Source organism: Haliotis cracherodii, unplaced genomic scaffold (genome assembly GCF_022045235.1).
Source record: "Haliotis cracherodii isolate W230 unplaced genomic scaffold, xgHalCrac1.p SCAF_16, whole genome shotgun sequence".
Lineage (NCBI taxonomy): Eukaryota > Metazoa > Mollusca > Gastropoda > Lepetellida > Haliotidae > Haliotis > Haliotis cracherodii.
The window spans coordinates 24,460,720-24,484,627 of NW_027266271.1; the positions used below are offsets into that span (position 1 = coordinate 24,460,720).

General features: G+C 39.1%; 2 protein-coding genes across 2 annotated transcripts in view; one reads left to right on the top strand and one right to left on the bottom strand.

The window, feature by feature from the left end:
• Window positions 1-9,353, top strand: part of LOC139463978 (uncharacterized) — a 53,490-nt gene extending 44,137 nt beyond the window's left edge. The window contains exons 6-7 of the mRNA XM_071245453.1: window positions 1,745-1,806; window positions 2,380-9,353. Coding sequence (XP_071101554.1) covers window positions 1,745-1,806; window positions 2,380-6,520 — 4,203 coding nt within the window. The 3' untranslated portion in view covers window positions 6,521-9,353. The remainder of the gene's footprint in view (window positions 1-1,744; window positions 1,807-2,379) is intronic.
• On the bottom strand, window positions 9,129-23,902 carry LOC139463979 (non-homologous end-joining factor 1-like). The gene is made up of 7 exons (XM_071245454.1): window positions 23,705-23,902; window positions 22,657-22,863; window positions 19,051-19,189; window positions 18,146-18,207; window positions 16,260-16,374; window positions 14,182-14,399; window positions 9,129-13,190 (listed from the first exon to the last, which is right to left on the bottom strand). The coding sequence occupies exons 1-7, from the start codon at window positions 23,900-23,902 to the stop codon at window positions 13,086-13,088; spliced, it is 1,044 nt and encodes a 347-aa protein (XP_071101555.1). The 3' UTR covers window positions 9,129-13,085.
• Window positions 23,903-23,908: the final 6 nt, after the last annotated feature.

The window sequence follows — 23,908 nt, forward strand, 5'->3', positions numbered from 1 at the left end:
TGCAGTTTAAATGCAGTTCACATCCACATCATGATGTCAACATGTCACAAAGTAGAATATTCGTGTTGATTATCATTTGCAGAATATTGGACAATCATTCTGAAATTGTGTCAAGCGACCATTTTTCATTAATCAGAGTGTTGTACAAGTATATACACATTCTAGTCTTGTGGATCAACGTAACATGTTCATTTAACACACAGAGCAGGATATGAGCAAGATTTTACCACATTGTAGTTGTGATGTCATGTATACTCCAAGTCGGATTTAGGTCCATTAGCTGAGACATACATGTTATTTATCCTGTCCATTAATGCCAAAAGCTGTTGCATGAAATGATGTGATTATCAAATTTGTGAAGATGGTGGTTTGACTATAAGTTGATGAAATATTTAGCGTCAATTTATCAATATTTAGACTTTAGACTAAATTGTAACAGAAACGTTTCCCTTCATTTGCTTGTTTTTGCTGTCAGTAGTACAAAGAGCAGAATCGACACATAAAAGATTCTAAAAGAGGGAAAGGAAAATCACCCTTCCAGATTCTTACTGAGCATAGTAACTTCTAAAACCATTATATTAACACTCTTCAACAAACCATTTAATGGATGTCTCAAAGTTTTGGTCTCATTCATGTCATGAATTGATTATTAAGTTTTATGGGAATAAGAACCTCAGTTTTTCAAATCATTGAACATTCCTAATGAAAGTTTTTGGCCATAGACATAATACTATTTAAGATGAGTTCAACATATTCTGCTGGAATAAATTTAATGAGTTGTATATAATTTTTTATAGCTTTTGCATGTGTCGATTATGTTCTCCATGTAACTTTATAAGATGATATAACAGAAAACCTGTAAGATCTATTGGCTTTGGGGTTGCATGTCTTCTAGTTACAAGCTTGCTGTAATGAGTTGGTTACCCTCACTCATAACAAATATCTAAAGCACATTGTACTCTGTGGACAACTGCATACTGGATACAGTCCTGGTTAAACCAATGTCTCAATCATCTCTCCCAATTGTGGAATGTATTTCACTATTGTCATACTCAGTTTGAAAATCATGTATTTTCAAAGTCAATCTAAGAAGTTGTTTTTTGAAAGTGTTGTTTGGATTTAAAAGGTTATTAACTTCTAAGATGATTTCTGGTTGAGTATGACAGTGTTTACTATTGGTTGGCAGGGATTTATCTAGATCTGCTTAGAAGCCGATATTTGGCCCCAAATCTGAAGCAAATGTCATTAAAAAATTCCAATCTGAATGAAACATTTTCCAATTCCTCAGATATTTATGAAAATAAGAACTGTAAAAAAATTAATTCAGTTTGGAACAATGTCACATCCCCCCACCCCACCCTGAATTTGCTTGCTAAGGCACTGATTTTGGAAACCTAGATAAATCTCTGTGTATGTTTGTATTGATTTTCATTTCTTCATTCATATAATTCCAAATGTTGTATCATCATGTTGAAGTTCTTTCGAAAATATTCCATGATGTTGTAAATTATGCTTTTATCTGGTTGGATTGTACTTTCCTGTAATATATGAAACTTATAATGACTAAAGGGATAAAGAACATCGCCTAATTGATGTAATTTTTTCATGAATTGATTTATGCAGGATTGTTTTTATCCCCATCAGTAAGTAGGGTAGGAGAGACTAGTTTATGTGATAAGAGGATGTGCTATGAGGATACTGATGTTTTCTAACATCATGGTGATGGTATGAATTTATCTTACAGGCATCTGGCACACTCACTGGCAAAGAGGACCCTAGTGAAAAGAATGATGTTAACTCGAATAAGTAAGTTTACTATTGTTTCCTCAGTGTGGTTAGTTGTTCTCCCATCATGCTTGGAAGTTGATTGCACACTTTGGTACAGTATGAGAAACCCGTTTTTTGTGTTCAGTACTGCACTTTTTCTGAAACATGCATTGCACACAAACAATTGTTTTTGAGACAGATGACACTTCGACTGTAGAGCTTTTGTGCAGAAAATGTCATATGGACCAGCTCAATGCTTGACCTGACTGCTTATATGTGATGTTGATGGTGGGGATCAATGATCATGCTATACTCTCTGATTCAATGCTCATTTCATTACATGCTTTTCCTCACTTCAGGCTTTCCTCCCACATTAAGCTAACTCGCTGTGATGTAACTGGAATACTGTTAAAAGCTGTGTTAAATCCAATTCACTCACTCACTCACTCACTCATTACATGCTGTCATGTCATAGCTGCAATAAGTCCGTGACTGCAATATAAAACAACATTCACTCAATTTTCACTTTGTTGTATCAAAACTTAAATGGATCATGACAGATTCTGAACATATTGTGACATGTTAATACAAAATTTGTGTTGTCTGCTGCAGGTCTACTACATCTGCAGAGGATGATCAGAAGGGAAGTATCAGCTTTTCCTTCACGAAGACGGCTCCAGCCAGGATTGAGACGTCAGCAGCCTTTGCACCCGAACCAGATGAAGAACAGAAAGAAAACAATGAGAACAATAATGCTGAAGTTGTTCCCAGTAGTAGTGCAAAAACACCTGATTCCAAGAAAGAATTTTCCTTCATGAAGATCCTCAGCAAGGATGACAAAGAACTGGACTGGCCTCAGGATATGATTCAGTACACTAAATGTGAACCGTGTTTGAGCTTCAGTTGCAACCCCCTCTATTTTGACTTCAGTCAGTTATTGTTGAAGTCTAAGCCTAAAGCTGTAGATCCCTTACCTGAAGTGAAAGTAGTACCAGAGGAGGTTCAGGACTGTACAAAAGAAGTGAAGGATGCTGAGGTAAAACTGGAAGATGCTAAACCTGAGACCAAACCTGTTGAAGTTGAGAAAGCAGAGAGAACAGAGAAAACTGACAAAGCTGACAAAGCTGACAAAGCTGACAAAGCTGAAAAAGTGGAGAAAGTTGAAAAAGTGGAGAAAGTTGAGCTAGAAAAGGAAGAAATACCTGATAAACAAGAAGGGAAGAATGACAAAAAGGTATTTGAATTCACGGCTGAACAGGTGAAGAGTGAAAAATCATCAAAGAGAAAGAAACGAAAGCATAAGAAGAAGAAAAAGCATAACAATGAAGCTGATGGAGAGGAAAATGCCAAACCAGCAGATGGAGAGGGTGAGGACAAAGAAAATGTGAAACACAAGAAGAAGAAGAAAAAGAGGAAAAAGCATAAACATAAGACAGCTGATGGTGAGGAAACTGTTGAGAAGAAATCTAAAAAGAAGAAGAAGAAATCTAAAAAGAAACATTCTAAAGAGACGGGAGAAAACCATGAGGGTGGTGAAACGGAGCAGGGGCCATCTGATGAAGAAAAGGCATCCAAGAAATCATCACGGAAGAAGTCAAGAAGAAGAAAACGCAAACACAAAACTAGTGAACATGACCCTGAAGCTGTCAAAGCTGAAGGAGCCACCGTAGAAGGAGCCACTGTAGAAGGTGATGCAGATGTTCCACCCAGAAAGAAGAAGAAGAAAGCTAAGAAGAATAAACTTGTGTTAGAATATAAAGACACTGCGTCATCTGAGTCAGGGGGTGAGAAGACAGAGTTGAAGCAGGACTGTAAGGTGTCTGTTGCTAATGAAGGGGAACCTGATAAAACTCCTAAAAAGTCACTTACTCCAAGAAAATCTACAAATAATGTCAACAAGACCTCTGGAGAGTTAAAGTCCACGTCTGGACAGAGTGAAATGAAATCCCCGCTGAATAAGGTCTGTGGAAAAGGGACACCACAGAAATCACCGCAGGATGCTAAAAGTGGAAAGAAGATAAAGACTCCTGATGTCCAAGATGCTAAAACTGGATCCTTGAGAAAGAGAAATGCAAGTGAGTCTACAACTGATGACTTGACACCTGCAAAGTTACAGAAATCAGAACTAAAAGAAAAAAGTCAGAAAAGTGAAGACACTTGGAGCAAGATTGAAGGAATCTATGAAAGCAAACCTGCGGATGATACCAGCAAATCTAAATGGGATACCAGTGAAAGTGAAGGTGAAGATATAGAAAAAGATTCCAAGAAAGAGGAGAAAATTCCAAAGTGTCCAAATGGAGGGTGTAATGAAACTGAAAATAAATCTGGAAATTCTAGAAATGAAAGCAGGGACAATGATAAACAAAATGTTTCAAATAAGAGTCGAAGATCTTACAGCTCATCTTCTGACTCTGACCGATACAGTAGTAGGTCAAGAAGTCGATCTAGGGCTAGTCGATCTAGGGCTAGTCGATCACGGTCAAGGTCATATTCACGGTCTAGGTCCAGGTCCAGATCTCGATCTTACAGATCACGTTCCCGTTCTTACCACAGTTACAGCGATGATTCCAGGTACAGCAGGTCAAGGTCATCCAGTCGTTCACGGTCTGGAAGAAGCTACACGAGAAGTCATTCTCGCCACAGGTCGAGAAGAAATAGATCATACTCACGGTCCTATAGCCGATCAAGTAGGTCAAGTTACTCTCGGTCAAGAAGCTCCTCCAGATCCTACAGTCGATCAAGGTCTTATACACGCTCTAGATCTCGTTCTAGACATAGATCAGGTTCCAGGGGACACTCCTACAGATCATCATTATCATCAAAGCACTCCAAACTAACACCTGCTACTATTTCTACTAAAGATACCAGTACCAAGGAGGAACCTCCAAGTGGAGCTACTCTGGTTGGAACTCCAGGGGAAGAAAACAAGAAAAGTAATTTAGATATCCCTCTACCTGCAAAGGAAGAAACAGATAAGGAAACAGTACCTGAGAAAAGTGATGCTAAGCAACTTGTTAATATCCCATTGCCTCCACCTGGACAAACTGAGGGACAGTCAGCAACAACACCGAATGCTGGGTCTTCAGGAGATGGAGACACTTCTGTTGCTCCACCTCCACCACCACCTGATGAGCATATGGGAGATTATGGCCCAAACATGGGCCATGACATGATGCATGGTATGAGACATGGTATGCATCCAGATATGGGTATGGGACATGATATGGGCCATTACCCAAATATGCCTCCGCCACCACCACCACATGGATATGGACATGGACCTCCTCCAAGAGGGATGTTTTTCCCTGGCCCACGACCAGGACCAGGACATCGACCAGGACCTGGAATGGGCCATGGTCCAATGGGACCAGGTGGTCCTGGAATGGGAATGGGTCCTGGTCCAATGGGACCCAGGGGTGGTCATGGTATGGGTCATAACATGGGGCCAGGAAGACCAATGGGACCCAGAGGACCAGGACCAAGACCTGGAATGGGTCCACCAGGCCCAGGAATGGGACATCCAGGTCGTGGTGGTCCAGGAATGGGACATCCAGGGCCTGGTATGGGTCCAGGTGGACATGGAATGGGTCCAGGTGGCCCAGGTATGGGACCAGGGCCAGGAATGCGTCCTGGACCACCAGGGTCAAGGATGGGACCCCCAATGAGAGGACCTCCAATGAGGAATCCAGGACAATTTGGACCACCTCTTGGCATGGCCCCACCTGGGATGCGAGGTCCCCCACTTAACAGAGGACCACCACCTGGAATGGGCCACTATCCACCCAGAATGATGGGACCTCCAGATCACATGAAGCCTAGAGGATCACCACCGCCACTTCCACCTCCAAAATCACCATCACCTCAACCTCCACCACCCCCAAAGAAAGAAGAGGAAAAGAAAGAGGAACCCAAACCAATGGAACCCCTTATTCCACCTGAACAAGCTGAGCAGTATCGCAAGCTGCAACAACAAGCAGTGAAACATGCAAAGAGACAACAGCGTAGGCAGAAACAAATGGAAAACGGTGAGCCTGTTGAATCAAGCTCTGATGAAGATGAACAAATGGATACTGAAGAGAGCGCAGCTGCTCTAGCAGCAGCTGAAGCTGCTGCTGAGGAAGCAGCAGCTGTTGAAGAAGCTCAGACCATCTTGCTACCAACTGCACAATCTCCTCTGGTACAACAGCCAACCTTGATTCTACAGCAACCTATTCCCAGTCCAGTTCAGTTTGCTCCGACACCTCAACTAATTCAAGCTCAGCCACAATTCATAGTGCCACATACTGCAGGAGTCCTCAATCAGATGGGCATGCCTATTCAAGCTGGAGCTCCAGTCATTGCCATGCCACACATGGCTGGTGCCACTCCTATGTCAGGCATGCAGACTTACCCAATACAAACACCAGGAGGTATCCAGCTGGCAACTGGCCAGTCCCTGCACAGTCAGCTGTTAGCATCAACTCAAGGGGGGCTGCACTTCCCAGCAGGTGTGGGTGGTCTTCAGGGTATTCATGGTCTCCAGACAATACAGAACCTTCAGCAACTTCAAGGCTTACAGGGTTTACAGGGCATGCATGGTGTTCAGGGCATTCAAGGTATTCAAAGTTTGCAGGGCTTGCAGGGCTTACAGGGCTTGCATGGGTTGCAGGGGTTGGTCCCTGGTCTGCAGCATATGTCGCAGCAGGTTTTGATCCCAGCACAGCCACAGGGTCCCGTCATTCTTATACCCCGGATTCCACGTCCAACATTGTGATGAAAGTGACATGTAGAACAGTGGTTATTGCTTCAGTCAAGTTCAAGGTGCTGTGGAAAACATGTAGTGTAGTATGTGCAGATGGTAAACTTTGAAGTGCAATCATAGATCTGTTGTTATTTTTGACAGCTACCAAAACCTATTCTGTGATATGCTTTTGGTGTGATCATAACAGATGTAACAGATAATGTGATTGTGATAGTCAGACCTGTATGGTCATTGTCCACTGGAGAGAAATATGACCACCATGCTAAGTGTTGCTGTGTCTTGAACTGAAACAAAGGCATGTTCACCATGACTAATTACAAGAATGGATTCATTTTGTGCCAAAAATGAGTCATGTCGTGGTTATGATCAGATTGGACCTTGATTACACATTGTCATGTATGACAAATTATTGTTATTATTATAGATGAGCCCTCCAAGACCATGTAAAGTGTAGCTTATGCCTATAGAGAACTTCGTCTTTCCTGAACTCCTGTATGTTGATGCCAAGACAATCAGCACAATACGGATACTATGTCTGCTGCATAAACTTTTGGATGGACTGCAGTGTGCTAAAGTCACTGTGGATCACATAAAAGATTCGCCTATGGATGCAGTAACGTTACAGATATGTATGCTGCCTGTTGTTTGGGTTAATCTGCAACTATTACTTGAACTTTATGCATGCAACAAGTTGCTCAGTGCCAACTGGAAAACAAACATTGAAAAACTTTAGCAGCGACAGGATATGATGTTGATGTTCAACACTGAGTATGTAGTGAAAAATGTCTCAAGATGCAACTAGAAAATCAAGGTGTATTTGAGTAGACCCTTGGGCCATAATAAAGTATTAGATTTCCATCCCTGCTCACTTCACTACCAATGCCCAACAAATTATCATTTTGTTGTTCCTAAATACCTACAGATGAAGAGAATCACTGTGCATTCCTTCTCTATGCTTGATGGAATACATCATATCCATGTCCTACCAAATATCCATGCTTCGTGTGAGTGCATTCAACACCTAATGCAACAGATGCCTTAACAGCTTGTTTAGAAGGAATAATAAAATACTAACTTAAATGGCTCTTCCTGCCTCACACTTATGAAGAATGGGATGAAAATGTAATTACGTATTTGTTGTGGCCTGAAGGAAGATGTACTGATTACTGCTTGTGTTGCTTATTGAAATCACGATAAATGTGCTTTTAAATGAAAACAGACAAGGTCTGTTGAGGTTTTACAGTGCTAGACTTAGATTATCCTGTGTAAATCTTCTCAGTTCGATAGAGAAGTTCAAATCTTAAGAGTGTTTTAGTGACAGAAAGTGGATGTCAAATGTTGTTCATTTGGAAACACTTTGTTCTTTGTACCAGAACCTTTACCTTAATCAGTGTCAGGCCTGGTCTGGTTATGATGTCTCTTAGAGCTAATCAGGAAGTATGTAATCCCCCAGTTCTGTGATGCAGATTAAACCTGTAATTCCTGTGGATTGTGATGTTTTTAACATGTGATTGAATATGCATAGATGTTCATATCCAGAATGTCAGTTGATTGAAGGAAGGACACAAATGAAGATTTGGTAAAAGTCCTTTAGAAATGTTGGTAGATGTAGTAATTACTTGTGCTTTTATCAAGCATCAACTTAACACTTTAATGTAAGATGAATATAATAAATTGTGTCTGGACTCAAAAGAAGAAAATTACAATATGCCATATTTCCGTGCTTTTATTCTATCTTAAAGTTATGTTATTTTCAGTTTTAATTCATTTAAACAGTCTCACACTTGATTCTTTAGTAGAGGTTAAGATTCATTGTAAAATCAGGGTTATGATTCTTGTATCATGTGTAAATAGAAACATTATCATTTCGAAACAACAATATCATTATGAAACTGAAACAATTGATATGCGAAAGTGAAACATTTCAAGTCATGCACTTTTAAAATTTTGTTTACAGTACCTTTCATTGTATCAACTACTTCTTGTAGAATAGAAAATGCAAAGATGAATTGTAATGTTTATTTTCTTCTGCTACATCCATATAATTAATAAAAACAAATTTTTGGTACTTTAATTCATGTGTGAAGAAAATAATTTTTTTAATTATTTTAGTTATGTATGATAAATAAGTGCCTTAATGTAATTCGTTTCTCAAATTAAACAGTAATATTGTTTCTTAAATAATTCCCACTGAATGTTTTTCATAAGGGATTCACATACCAGTATGCCTAATACAAGTACATTACTAATGATACCAAACAAATTTATGTCCAGAGTAAAATGGGCGGTCCTTCAACAATCCCAGGTGATTTTATTGTCTCATCATTTGAATAGCAATCAACATTTTAATCAAGTCATTAGATGTAGTTATTTATCCAGCATATTCACATACCAATTGATTCATGATGTCATTGTTATTATTTATGATTCCTGAGATTTGTTTTATTAATGGAAACTGTGGAATATGCCTTCTTTCTTAGTCACAGACATTAATTTAATTTTACCTTCGTCACTATGACATTGTCAAAGCTGTTATTCTAGACACCTTATGTAATAGTCATAGATCAGAAATAGTTATTTGTCTGTGGCCATGATTGTCATGGTATATTCCACTGTTTCGATCTGAGAGAGTTTTGTACCCAGCTAAATATATGCAAATTGTTGATGATTGTATTATAATCTTTGCTCATCTGTACAGTCAATGTAGTTTAAATCAGAGGGTTTTTTTTGCTCCTAGGTCAAATGTTGTCCTGTTACTCTGACCAGTCAGAATGGAATGTGTGATGTATGCAGCATTGTAACATAGCTGTTGCCTTCTCAGAAAGTAAAAAAACATCAAGATGTCGGTCAGACTTGTTTTTTTATTTCTGATTTGTGGTGTTTGTGAAATGGTTAACATGTTTCACTATTCAGAACTGTCTATGTACAGGGATTGTCAAAAGGTAAAAGAACCCAGAAACAAATGCTAAGTGGGGTAGCCAAGTGATTAAAGCATTGGCTCATCACGCTGAAGGCCCAGGTTCGAATCCCTGCATCAGTACAATGTGTCAAGTTAAAATAATGGTTCCCTCTCCACTGCTGGTGTAAGCTGCATAAAACTCAACTTGCGCACACACTCACTCAGAACAAGCCAATGTTAAAACTTGTGGAGTACACATGCTTCAATCAAACCATGTTATTTTGTTGGAAGTACCATAGCTCTGAGCATAGTGAATTCTTGCATGAGGAAAATGTATTTCAATACTTGGGCAGTGATTTGATTGCCCATTTATTTTGATATTTGAATAATGTCTACATGCAAATACATAACAGAAATTTCATTCAGAATGGTTGACATAATAAGGGAACCATATTTTGTTATCATTTCATGACTAATTACCAGTTTGAATTTAATTTGATTAAATTAATTAAATTCATCTGGAAAAGGTAATAGATCCACATCAGTCCATTTGATGGAGAGTAGCGAGGAACCTTTGGTTTACTCTTTACAAAGTTCAAATTAATTTTACTATCTTTTGTGTAAAGTGCATTAACACCAAACAAAAAGTTTATGTGATTTAGCAAAGTTTATGGACATGATACATAATGAAAGTCACTGATAACAATTTCATTCTATTATCAGGACAGCATCTGCTGCATATATGTGTGTGTGTGTGTGTGTGTGTGTATGTATGTATGTGTATATATATATATATATATATAATATGGCATACAAATATTACTATGAATGTAAATACTAAGATATACATACAAAACTAATGTACAACAATGGAGGACTAATAATCCTCTCTAGATATTGATAAGTAAAAGATAAATATATAAAAACAACACTTTTGCTCACCTCGATAGGTTCAACAGTTTAAATGGTTCCCAAAGACAGACTTGCATCAAAGGTTGCTATTCGCATTGATATTAAAATATTTGCAGAAATAAAGAGGACTAAAAACTAATACAAAATCTTAATATTTGAACAAAATATATCTCCACAAGGAGGCGCATACATGCCAAGTTCAGCACCCTCTTGCTGGGAGTGAGTGAGTATGGTTTTACGCCGCTTTTAGCAATATTCCAGCAATATCATGGCAGGGGACACCAGAAATGGGCTTCACACATTGTACCCATGTCTTCGGCGTGACGAGTGAAAGCTTTAACCACTACCCGACCACCTGCTGGCAGTGTCATGGGAGAGGTTTATGTCCTTTTAGAGAATTAAGAGTATTGTCAAAACAAGGTCAAACTAAAATACTGCCAAAAAATGGATCATTTGTGTTGAAATTAAACAAATTCCTTTACATTTTGGACAAAAATGACTTGGTAATGTCCATAAATGGAAACTCAATATGGCTGCTATAGCTCAGATTCCAACCACCTGAACAAAGTGGGGAGGTCTGTGATGGGGATACCATGTACCTTTTTAAGTAGTCCGTCATATGAAAGAGGCCCCACTTTGAATTGCTGTAGTCCCCAGTCCCTATCTCGACAGCCGAAACAAAGGAGTAACTGACACACTAATCAAATTGTCAAAACCGCTTACCTGCTGTCCATGGACAGTTTGAGCCTGTTTTGACTTGTGTCACTATTTTCTCCTATATGTAAAGGTGCATGATGGTGAAACTTTGCCTGGGCCATCCTACCAACAGCCTCTCCCAATGACACTCAAACCATTACTTTTCGTAGTCAAGTTTGGTTTCTATGGTAACCATATGCAAATTTAATAAAAAAAAATCACTTTGATGACACCCAACTATTATGCCGCAAAGGTTTGTTCAAGGTACAAAATGGCACAAATCGCAAAACGGAACATGTTATGCCCCACTACTAACTATACCTATTCCTAATTTCAATACGAATTGTAAAAAGATGGCTGATTATTAGTTATTAATAGGTTTCTAAACATGGCAACAATTGCATACATGTTTAAGATCTATTCAGAATTCTGTGAGAAGTGTTTAGCAATGCTAATCATTCATGCAATGTCTCGGCTTAATAGACCTTGTAGTTTCAGAGGAGATGTTGAAAATGCAGTAACAATAGAAAAACAGGGGTATTTGAATGTCACAGGTCATAACTGAATGAATAATATGCCAGCCTACATACTTCCACAACATATATTTTAAATGCCATGTAAATACGTAATGAAGATATTTCTGTCCTATTTCCATCAATTTCCCAACAGGGTTACAAATACTTTTGCAATTTTGTACCTGTGAAGAAACATCAGTTTACTCGCAACACACACAATTACCCTGAACCCGTGAAGATCCGGGGTAGAATAGGTCTTCAGCAACCAATGCTTGCCGTAAAAGGCAACTATGCTTGACGTAAGAGGCGACTGACGGGATTGGGTGGTCAGGTTCGCTGACTTAGCTGATGCATGTCATCGATCCCAATTGCGTGGGTCGATGCTCACGATATCAATCACTGGATTGTCTGGTCCAGACTCGATTATTTACAGACCGTTGTCATATAGCTGGAATATTGCCGAGTGCGGCGTAAAACAACAAACAAACAAACCAACTTTGCCTTTAAGGCTTCAGTAAATCACTCTAATTGAAACTTATAACCGCATAATTGAAAATGTACAGAAACCTTCTAAGTAGAGACTGATGTAAATTTATTTGTGTGTCAGTGGCATCAAATGATTGAAGTGCTAGTAAAATGTCAAGTGTTGTCAGCAGCAAAATGGAAGCTACCTCCCTTGAACATGGCAGGCTTTATCGTTTGAGAAGTTTCTAGAAGGCTGGCTCTACCTATAGAAGAGCAACCTTTTTTGACCTGATTTGTGTCTTATCTACATGTCAAGTGAAGATTGGATACCTACTTGAAAACACCAAGTTCCTGCCAGCTTTCAACACTATTCTGGATTCAAGAACGGAGACAGTCCAGTTTGAAGACATTCAACAGTGACAAAATACTGAACATTTGCACGTGCACTATTATAAATACTAGGGCCTCTTACTACATGCTGCTGCCACTGATTTAACCCATTATATTGGCTTTTTGAGTGTAAACCTCAAACTGTGTGTTCAAATATAATAGACTGATTTATTGATCTTGGGTGATCATTTACTGATTTCACAATTTATCAGTACATACTCATTTCTAGCGTACTAACCTTCATGTTCAATTTGGACATCACCTTGCACCACTAACCAACCACAAGAACAGACAACGCTCAACATGGACATCTGAGCAAGATAAACCATTGCATTATATATCTGACAATGACACAGTCTAATCTATCAGTGAAATAAGTCCCATATCTCTACAGTGGACAATAAACTGGCATCGTCACTATCAGGAGTGATGGGTTCAGTATGTTCCAGTTCTTAGTTTTCAAAGTAAAACCATAAAAACAGCTTGAATTACATAATAAATCAATTACTTAAGGGTGGTTGTCAGATGCTGTTTATCTCATTGAGAGGTACGAGTTCATATTTGCATTCAAGGCTGTACCACTTGTCAGCCATTGAACTTGAATATAAATAGAATCAAACACAGCATCCCTTATTCTGAGACTATTCATGGGCAAATGTAATGGATGGTAAATGATGATAATGAATGTTGACTGGTAAGATCAAAAAGCCAATTTCTTTTTCTTTTTCTTGGGTTTTTCTTGTTTCTTTGCATCGTCTTGTTCTAACCTCCTCTCTAGAGCCTGTCGCCTCATCAGCTCAGTGTCCTGCAAAACAACCTACACTTAGTACAAAATCATTGAGGTGAGGTCAATTGGAGTTTAACGTCGTCATGTTAAAGATCATTGCACTTATATAGCTATGTGTGTCAGTGCAAATGTGGCTGCTACTGCTAGCCCAGACTATTGCCAGTTTTATAGTGCTTGACCAATAAGATACCAGTCTCAGTTTGACATGGATACTCCACTCAGACACAGCATACTGATGTGATGCTAGTCTAAGATGTTTACTATCCTGGAAAAAACCACAAATACAGGTATGGTGGTGACAAACCAAGAATCATAATCCTGATAGGTGAATAGGATTCTGGCACGTCTAGGGGATGCAACTCTGCACAGTTGTGGTGCCTTAGACGCTCAGAGTGATGATGGACAGTGATTACAGAGCAAAAAACTTATCAAAATTTGATTGAAACCTTTCAAATAAATACCCTACTATTGGCGTTTGCTGTTAAAATAACTCATTTAGTTGTAAACATTCATATTCAGGAATTCCACCACCTCCGTGGTCTAGTGGTAGAGCATCCGTCTGGAAAGCAGAAGGTTGTGGGTTCGATCCCTGGCCATGCCATACCAAATGATGATAAAATGTGATACTTGTTGTTACCCTGCCTTGTGCTCGGCATTCAGGGACCAAAACAAGGACTGGTCAGCATGGAGTCAGTATACTGTGTATTCATGTTAAACTGCAGCATGGTATCTTAGAGGACCACCACTACAAAATCAGCATTAGTCCGAACTAGTGCAAGCAGCCACACACACGTGCATTGCAATAAACTTGAACGCAACGGGGAAACCCCATTTCACCTCACTTATATAAGTTGTAACATTGATAATAATAGTTATGGGAATATATGTTGAGTTGAAACAGGGGACATACCCAGTATGTGCCAATCATGACATGAAACGAGGGGGATTTGTCAAGATCAGTACTTTAGAAAAGGGTCAAAATTGCCCTCTGTCCTCAGATTGATCTTACCTTGGTTGGTGTAGACTCAGCACTGTGTGATCCAACAGAGCCTGGACTCTTGGCCGGACTTTTAATGGGACTTTTGACAGGACTCTTTTCAGGGCTTGACTTGTCTGGGGAGCTCCCCCTTCCTATAGATGTGGGCACCCTGTTGGCCCAGGATGGCAGGCTGGGACCCACACCAGCATTCAAACTCTCATCATCGTCCAGGCTGTCTGAGATGTCATCTATGTCACAGGGAGAAACAGTGTCAAAGTGACAGCCATCTGTATCCACCACGCACCAACCACATTTTACCACCTTCTGATAAACACCCATTTTGACTGGTCAAAAATAATGCCACAGCTTCATTTAGTCGAGTTCTTTCTGACACATATACCAAGTTGTATATCATTTGAACAAAGATAGCTGTGTATTGGCCATAGGAAGGTTTAGCTTGCAATATGGTCAAAGTGGAATGGTCAAATCAAGGTCAAACTTTTAAATATCGCTAAAAAATACCCAAATATGTTCCAAATTTCAATCCACTTTCAAAGAAAATGGCTGGATAATGGCCATAAAGAGCTTTTATCAATGACGCTGCTGTGGTGGCCACATCGAAAATAAAATTTGCACTTCTTGAACAATTTGGGGTGGGAACAAGCATGTGAAATTTCAGCTTCATTTGTCCAGTGGTTTCTGAGGAGACGATGTTTACAGTGAAAAGAAATACATTTTGAGAGGATGGAGGAGCGGGGTCAATGTACAAAGGTCAAAGGAAGGTCAAACTTTAAAAAATCACAAAAAAAGGAACATGTATGTTGAGCCCCACTACTAACTACACATACCAAATATCGTTCCTTTATGGGGAAAAAAAGACTGATAAATAATGGACACAAATAGCTTTTTTAAGTAAGGCTGTTGTGGTGGCAATATTGAAAATGAGATTCAACCCTCTTGAACAAATTTGGGTGTCATCATTACAGGAACAAGCATGTGGAGTTTCGGCTTCATTGGTCTTGTGTTTTTTTAATGAGAAGATGTTTATGACAGAGGATGGACAACAGCGACAAACAGGCCACAACATACATTCACACTACTTTCAGTCAGGTGAGCTTATAAAACCTATGAAAAGCTATACACAGAAGTGATTTTTTTGGAGGTAAACAGTATCAGAAAATTTTAATGATTTATATAGGTTGGGCATTATATATCGTTATTAAATTTGCAAAAAGTAAAGCTTCAGGACATTTTGAATGATAGTCCATCAATGTCCCAGAAAATAAATTGATCTGAGATCCTGCACATCAAACTGAAATTTATTCCTGACAAGAATACATATAAAAATAAAAGCAGCCATAGTAAATGGTTACAATAGATATCTTCATAATTAGGCAATTTAGTATTCAACACTTTTAAGAAGAAATTGTATAACAATGACTACACCTCATAACACAGAAGAAATTGTATAACAATGACGACACACCTCATAACACAGAAGAAATTGTATAACAATGACAACACACATTATAACACAGAAGAAATTGTATAACAATGACGACAGACCTCATAACACAGAAGAAATTGTATAACAATGACAACACACCTCATAACACAGAAGAAATTGTATAACAATGACAACACACATTATAACACAGAAGAAATTGTATAACAATGACGACAGACCTCATAACACAGAAGAAATTGTATAACAATGACGACACACCTCATAACACAGAAGAAATTGTATAACAATGACGACAGACCTCATAACACAGAAGAAATTGTATAACAATGACAACACACCTCATAACACAGGAGACTCATAAATGTGAGCAAGGTTTTATGCCGCTTTTAGCAATATTCCAGCAATATCACGGCGGGGACACCAGAAATGGGCTTCACACTCGTACCAATGTCGGGAATCGAACCTGGGTCTTTGGCGTGATGAGCAAATGCTTTAACAACTAGGCTACCCAACCACCCCTCAATGGCCAAGAACATGAACCAGTCAGAAAGCCTGACCTTCAAAAGTGAGATGAGAACAATAAGTCATATTAAACATATTTCATCAGTGACAATGAAAACTAAAAAAAAGTTTTTGTTACCCTTAGTTGGTGACCTTGTGACCCAGGCATGCTTGGTCATAATCTGACGATAGAGGTCCTGACCATCAGTGTTGAAGGCAGCAGAACCCAACTTCTTCACTGTGTTGTCAAATCCCTGGAAAGTTGTTTTTAACTCTGATTTTAACAGTTTTAAGAATAATAAATAATAAATGGAAAGTGTTAATCTTGAAATTAATGCATCTCCAAATTAATACGACTGCTGACCCCTAGCCAAAAATGTGACTCAAAATCAATGTAACCCCCCCACCCCATCCCCAGTGGAATGATACATGTCCTAACCTTAATCCAATCAAACAGCACATAGCACCGCTTATTAGTACTGAGTAGAGCACTTCCGTAGTAACAATAAAAAAGGTTCTAAAAACAACAACACACAGTTTATTTATTTTGTTTCTGTTGACTGGCATTAAGGAAGTTCAAAGGCAATAGGATAATTGAACCAACAACAGTTCAATGATATAAGTGGTCAATGATGCCGAGTTTGACACGAGTGGGTGGAACTCTTGACCCCAGCAGTGATAACTCACTGGATGCCTATTGTGTAATTCCTATTCTTTAAATGACATTGTTATGTACTTGTTACAACTGCTGCTCAATAAACTGTGTTTGTATATATATTCAAGTTGGTATTTCCGCTATCAAAAGTGTGCAGCGAGTCTTATTGTTGATAGGCATTTTGGAGACATAAATGCGAAGTTTCATTAATGCGAACAAAGACCACTCACATTTTTCGCATTTAATTCACGCTCGTGCTAATTTTAAGAATTACAGTATTTGGCTTAAAAAAACAATAGTCTTGGTTCTAAGAAATGCCCACATCATCATAAAGATTATTGCACGTTTCGTTTTTGTTTCCATTTTCAATTTTTTTTGTGCATAGTGTTTAAGTATTAGGATTTGTGTATATTTTTGAAAATGGAAATGGAAATAAAAACAAAACGTGCGGCAGACTTCATGATGATGCGGGTGGTGCCTGAGAAACAAGACTTTTATTTTTTTAGCCTTTGTAATGTTATAGGTGTGTCAGCTTAATGTTGGAAGAAAAGCCTCAAGGGACGCAGGAGTCGGACGTCTACCACTTTGGTGAAACCCACCAGCATGGGTCCTAGAAACATAATTGGGGCGAACCAGGATTCAATTCATAGGTTTCTGGGGTGCCCAAGGGACACAACTCTGCATAGCGAATTGCTCCCTGGAAAGGACATACTGCTCAGTGAAAACACAAGTCTACTTTCACTTACTTGTCCCTAAGGTCACGAAACATTAAAATGGCCAAATGAAATAATGAATTTTTCATTAAAGTTCAGAAGCAAAGTAAAGGCAACATGCGGGAGAGAGAATGTTTGGCCGCGAAGTGGGTAGTGTTGAAAACATAATCAATTGTTTATTGAAGCCCAATACACAGATCTTCTGCAAAGATGATGTACAATGAAACCCTGTGTATCTGGACCCTGTTGGTGTGGACACCCTGTCTCCAGGACAATTACTGCTAGCAGCATTCATTCCTAGCCATGCATAAACATTGTCTGATGCACTCTGTATTTTGGGGGGCATGCGATTAAACTTTTTATACACATAGGAAGCAGGATTACACATCCAATCAGTGAGTTGGGTTTAACAACACCTTGAACAGTTTTTCAGTTATATCATGGTGTGTCAGTGTGATGTGGGAGGAAAGCCCCAATTTGGTCAAACCCACGAGCCGGGCATGGTGCTGACAAGAAACATAATCAGGATGAACTGGAAATAGGAACACACGATCATAGGGTTCTGTCACACCTGAAGCATGAAACTCTGCACAGTGAATTGCGGCATCTTGGACAACTGGGTCAGTGTGGCCGCGGTAATACATAGAAATAACTTACCTTTGACGTCACCATATTGTTCCTGAAAGTAGTTTCATCAAAAACTGTTGTCTCAATATGTTCTGCAGAGAAGAAGTTCATAAAACACATCTCAGTTCACATTGACCAACATTATAAAGATTCTCACTTGCTGATGGTAAGACACGTAAACTTGGGTTCCATTAACAAAGGGAGTGCTATAACTGTCTTAACTCCCCAGGGTTCCATTCCAAAAAGGGATCTAAGTGCTATAACTGTCTTAACTCCCTAGGGTTCCATTCCAAAGAGGGATCTAAGTGCTGTAACTGTCTTAACTTCCTAGGGTTCCATTCCAAAAAGGGATCTAAGTGCTGTAACTGTCTTAACTTCCTAGGGTTCCATTCCAAAAAGGGATCTAAGTGCTGTAACTGTCTTAACTTCCTAGGGTTCCATTCCAAAAAGGGATCTAAGTGCTGTAACTGTCTTAACTTCCTAGGGTTCCATTCCAAAAAGGGATCTAAGTGATATAACTGTCTTAACTCCCCAGAGTTCCATTTAAAAAAGAGATCTAAGTGTTAAGGCTGTTTTAACTGCCTAAAGTTCCATTTAAAAAAGTATTCTAACTGTTTTAACTCCCATACCTTTTCAAATATGATCATATGATGATATGTTTTTCATTTAACAAAAAATTAATTTGAAATATTGTTGCCTCTGAGAAACTGAGTTCTCTTATATCTAGAAAAAGTGAAAGTTCAACCTTCAATCCATGAAGCGCTAAATTTTGTGAATGAAATATTGTCTTCATGATCGAGAAGCAGTGAACAAAGTGAACTACTAAAGGTTTTTATCATTCACACAATGACAGCTTTCTCAGCTTTGTTGGGTTTGGAAGCTTTAGCATATTCACTATTCAAAAGATATAACAACAATATGTAAATAGATCATACTTCTTGACGTCCTAGCACCCTGAGATTTGTAGTCGTCAATTTCCTTGTCTTTGCTAACAATGATGTTGATGAGTTCTTTTTGGCGCCTTGTCAGTTCTGCAACCATCGCCATCAGAGGGACTGTCGAATGATTGCAGGCCTACAACACATAAACAAACTGTGTGCCATTGAGTGATCCCAATCTTCTCCAACTATCCTGAACAAACACAAAACATAAGGAGGCTGTTGCAGGTGACTTATTATTTCCTAAGAGCACAGGCTAATACGTTGGCCCAATAGGTGCTCACTATTTTGGTCATGTGGCATACATTTACATGCTGATAACGTACTGTAAAGTATACAGCTGTATAATAGAAGCATAAAACGCTCATGCTTTGTGAATTGTGTACATTTCAGCAGGACAGGCCTTAATCAACAAACATTTGACTGCACGAGCCGTACAGTTTATATGAAATTGTGCAACCTTCTCCAATAGTGAATGGTGGAACTTGTGTGATCAGCAGTGTACTGTTCGTGGACCTCGTGTATTTTGATCAGCAGTGTACTGTTCATGGACCTCGTGTATTTTGATCAGCAGTGTACTGTTCGTGGACCTCGTGTATTTTGATCAGCAGTGTACTGTTCATAGACCTCGTGTATTTTGATCAGCAGTGTACTGTTCGTGGACCTCTTGTATTTTGATCAGCAGTGTATTGTTCGTGGACCTCTTGTCTTTTGATCCGCAGTGTACTGTTCGTGGACCTCATGTATTTTGATCAGCAGTGTACTGTTCGTGGACCTCGTGTATTTTGATCAGCAGTGTACTGTTCGTGGACCTCGTGTATTTTTTGATCAGCAGTGTACTGTTCGTGGACCTCGTGTATTTTGATCAGCAGTGTACTGTTCGTGGACCTCATGTATTTTGATCCGCAGTGTACTGTTCGTGGACCTCGTGTATTTTGATCAGCAGTGTACTGTTCGTGGACCTCGTGTATTTTGATCAGCAGTGTACTGTTCGTGGACCTCGTGTATTTGCCTGTGCTCTAAGACAGATACAGAACTTGTGCCAGTACTCTGTCTATTACATATTGAACAAGATCATTAATGCTGTAAATACATAGAGATAGGTAATACTAGACATGTCTTTATATCACAAGATATTATAATTTATATGAATATACCATCAATGCAGCGGTAGAAACTAACATTTTTAGTCCACTAGTCCTGATAATGATAACATATAGCAAGACTCTTAAAAATGGCAAATTTCTACTAGTCCTAAGGGGCACTTTGGCAAGGACTGCAGGACTAGTGCTAATTTCTAACACTGCAATGTAATCGAATTCAATGTTTGTTTGTTTGTTGTTTAATACTACACTCAGCAGCATCATAATTAGGCCTGTAAATAATCGAGTCTGGACCAGTCAATTCGGAGATTGACTTTATGAAAGGATTCACACAGTCGGGGTACAATGACATGCTACCAACCCAGTTACCGAGTCTCATCACCAGATCCAAATGGTCTTCTCATATGACCAGCATAGGTGAGCAATTATCCATGCCATCAGTTTCGATGAAACACAATCAACACCCTGTCTCCAGGACAATTACTGCTAGCAGCATTCATTCCTAGCCATGCATAAACATGTCTGATGCACTCTGTATTTTGGGGGGCATGCGATTAAAATTTTTATACACATAGGAAGAAGGATTACACATCCAATCAGTGAGTTGGGTTTAACAACACCTTGAACAGTTTTTCAGTTATATCATGGTGTGTCAGTGTGATGTGGGAGGAAAGCCCCAATTTGGTCAAACCCACGAGCCGGGCATGGTGCTGACAAGAAACATAATCAGGATGAACTGGAAATAGGAACACACGATCATAGGGTTCTGTCACACCTGAAGCATGAAACTCTGCACAGTGAATTGCGGCATCTTGGACAACTGGGTCAGGAAGACTCTTAAAAATGGCAAATTTCTACTAGTCCTAAGGGGCACATTGGCAAGGACTGCAGGACTAGTGCTAATTTCTAACACTGCAATGTAATCGAATTCAATGTTTGTTTGTTTGTTGTTTAATACTACACTCAGCAACATCATAATTAGGCCTGTAAATAATCGAGTCTGGACCAGTCAATTCGGAGATTGACTTTATGAAAGGATTCACACAGTCGGGGTACAATGACATGCTACCAACCCAGTTACCGAGTCTCATCACCAGATCCAAATGGTCTTCTCATATGACCAGCATAGGTGAGCAATTATCCATGCCATCAGTTTCGATGAAACACAATCAACCAAGTCACTGAGCCAGACCACGCGATCCATTTTGTTGCCTCTAATGACCAACATATTTTGCTGGGGACCAGTTCTTACCCGGAATATTCACATGGGTATGTATGTACAATATGCAAACAAAAATTCACATTCTCAATATGAGAGTGAGTGAGTGAGTTGGGTTTAACGCCGCTTTTAACATTATTCCAGTTATATCATGGCGTGTTAGCTTAATGTGGGAGGAAAGTCCGAAGTGATGCAGGTCTCAAACGTTTACCACTTCGGTGAAACCCACGAGCAAGGGTATGGTGCTGACAAACCTAGCAACATAATTGGGGCGAACCGGAATTCGAACCCACAATCATAGGTTTCTGGCGTGCCCAAGGGACGCAACTCTGCACAGTGATTTGCGGCGCCTTAGACGACTGGGCCACCCGTGCCCCCCCAATATGAGAAAGAAGGTAGAAGATATGTGGCAGTGAGTGACAATTGATGTGAATTTTCCAAAACTTTTATTAAGATTTGTGTGCATTGAATGATTCATCTCATTAATGGACAAATCAGGTACATAAAATGCCATCAGTTTTAGGGCTCTGAGAGGTAGAACATGAGTTCTATGTGTCTCAAAATCTGACCTGGACTCTTGTACCACATTTCACCTGTTTTGTTTGTTGTTTAACACCACACTGAACAATATTCAAGCTGTACGACAACAGTCTGTAAATAATCGAGTCTGGACCAGAGAATCCAGTATTTGGCATCATGAGAATCGATCCACGCAACTGGGATACGATGACATGCATCAACCAAGTCAGCGAACCTGACCACCTGATCCTGTTTGTCACCTCTTACGACAAACATAGTCACCTTTAACTGCAAGCATAGGTTGCTGGAGACCTATTCTAACCCGTATCTTCACGGGTCTATTTCACTACTTGAAAATGCATCCAGACACTGTACTGTTTCTGCACGAGTGAAGATGTAAGTTATCTCCCCTGGTCAGCTACTCTGATCTTTGAGGTAGGACTCAAGTTCATTTAACATGTGAGTGAGTGAGTGAGTGAGTGAGTGAGTGAGTGAGTGAGTGAGTGAGTCCATATTACAGTATTTTAGGATTATCAATACTGTACACTAGTACAGTACCATGTATAAAGAGACATTGCCACTTTTGGATACACATGTTCAAGTTTTATGCCAGTTAATGGACCAAAAAAATACATTTATAGGAACTGTGTTGTTTATCCATACTTTACCATAATTTGTTTCTTTATTTCTTGATTTACAGATCATGACTTACAATGTAACACAGAACACTTGCTAAGATTTATTCTCTGACACTGGACTTACCATGGATTTTTCAGCACTGCTACATACAAAATGCCACAAAAATGGCATACCAGCAAGCTCTGACTTGATGGACAACTTTGCCTTCTCGTCATCACCTTCAGTTTTGAATAAAACTGTCAGGGTTGTACCTTTTGTTGTTTTTTCCAGACTGCCTTTTATATGATCCAAGATTCTAACCACTGGTGCTTCAATACTGGGATTCAGTTTCTGTAAAGGTAATGAAATTATTAATTGTCAGAAGGTATAGCTCAAAAGTATGCATTTATGAGTGAAACCAATAAGAGACTCCGACAGAATATGGTTTACAGCTAAAATGGTAATACAATGTGTCAATGGCACCAGTTTACAGGTTTGGCACATCCCCTAATTGGAATTTCAGTTTGTTTCTTTCCGCACTATACACAGTACTTTTGCATGAATTAGTACTGACAAGACCTTTGAAAGTATGTGCCAGCAACATATATTTGAGGATGTTTCAGAGTAAATATATTTGATCAAGGCCAGGGATATACATGGACTTCCAAATAATTGTTGGAAAAATTTCCTCACATATCCACCCTCAAAAGTTAAATATGTATGTATTACCGTAGTCTGTCATACAAACCTTGAAACAAATACAATACAGCCCACTCAAGTCTACTAAGATTGACTCTAGATTACTGCAGTATCTGAAATGAAGAAAGTCTCTGGGCTCCTTTTCATTTTATTTTATAACTTTAATTTAACAACTGTTTTTTTCTGTAAAATATGTTCATTTCAGAGGCTAGATGTTAGTCTAGTGTTGCCGCTCAATCGTTTTAGGCATATATTTTTTAGGGGGCATACGGGCGGAAATCTTACCGATTTCGCACAATTTGGGGGTGTGCCGAATCTGTTTTTGCCTGAACAACACTACAGTTGAAAAGTAAATTTGGCATAGTTGTATTGCAAATATGTTTTATTTGAGGGGTAATAAATAACGAGAGCAGGTTTGCGCCCATTGATTACCAGACCAAGGACTATAATCGTTGAATTTGTGATTTGTCTTGTTTTGCACTTTTGAGTTCACCTGTATTCTCTTTTTCATCGCATTTTCTTCCATAATTTCATGCCAGTAAGAAGTCAAATCTGTCAAAAGTACTTCATAGTTGTCAATTGAAAACTTTGTCTTCATGAGATATTTTTCTCCGCCTATTTCCAGGGGCTGCCATGGACATGCTCTTAAATCTGGCTTCCACCTACGTCGCCATTCAAGTTCCGACGCCATTTTCAA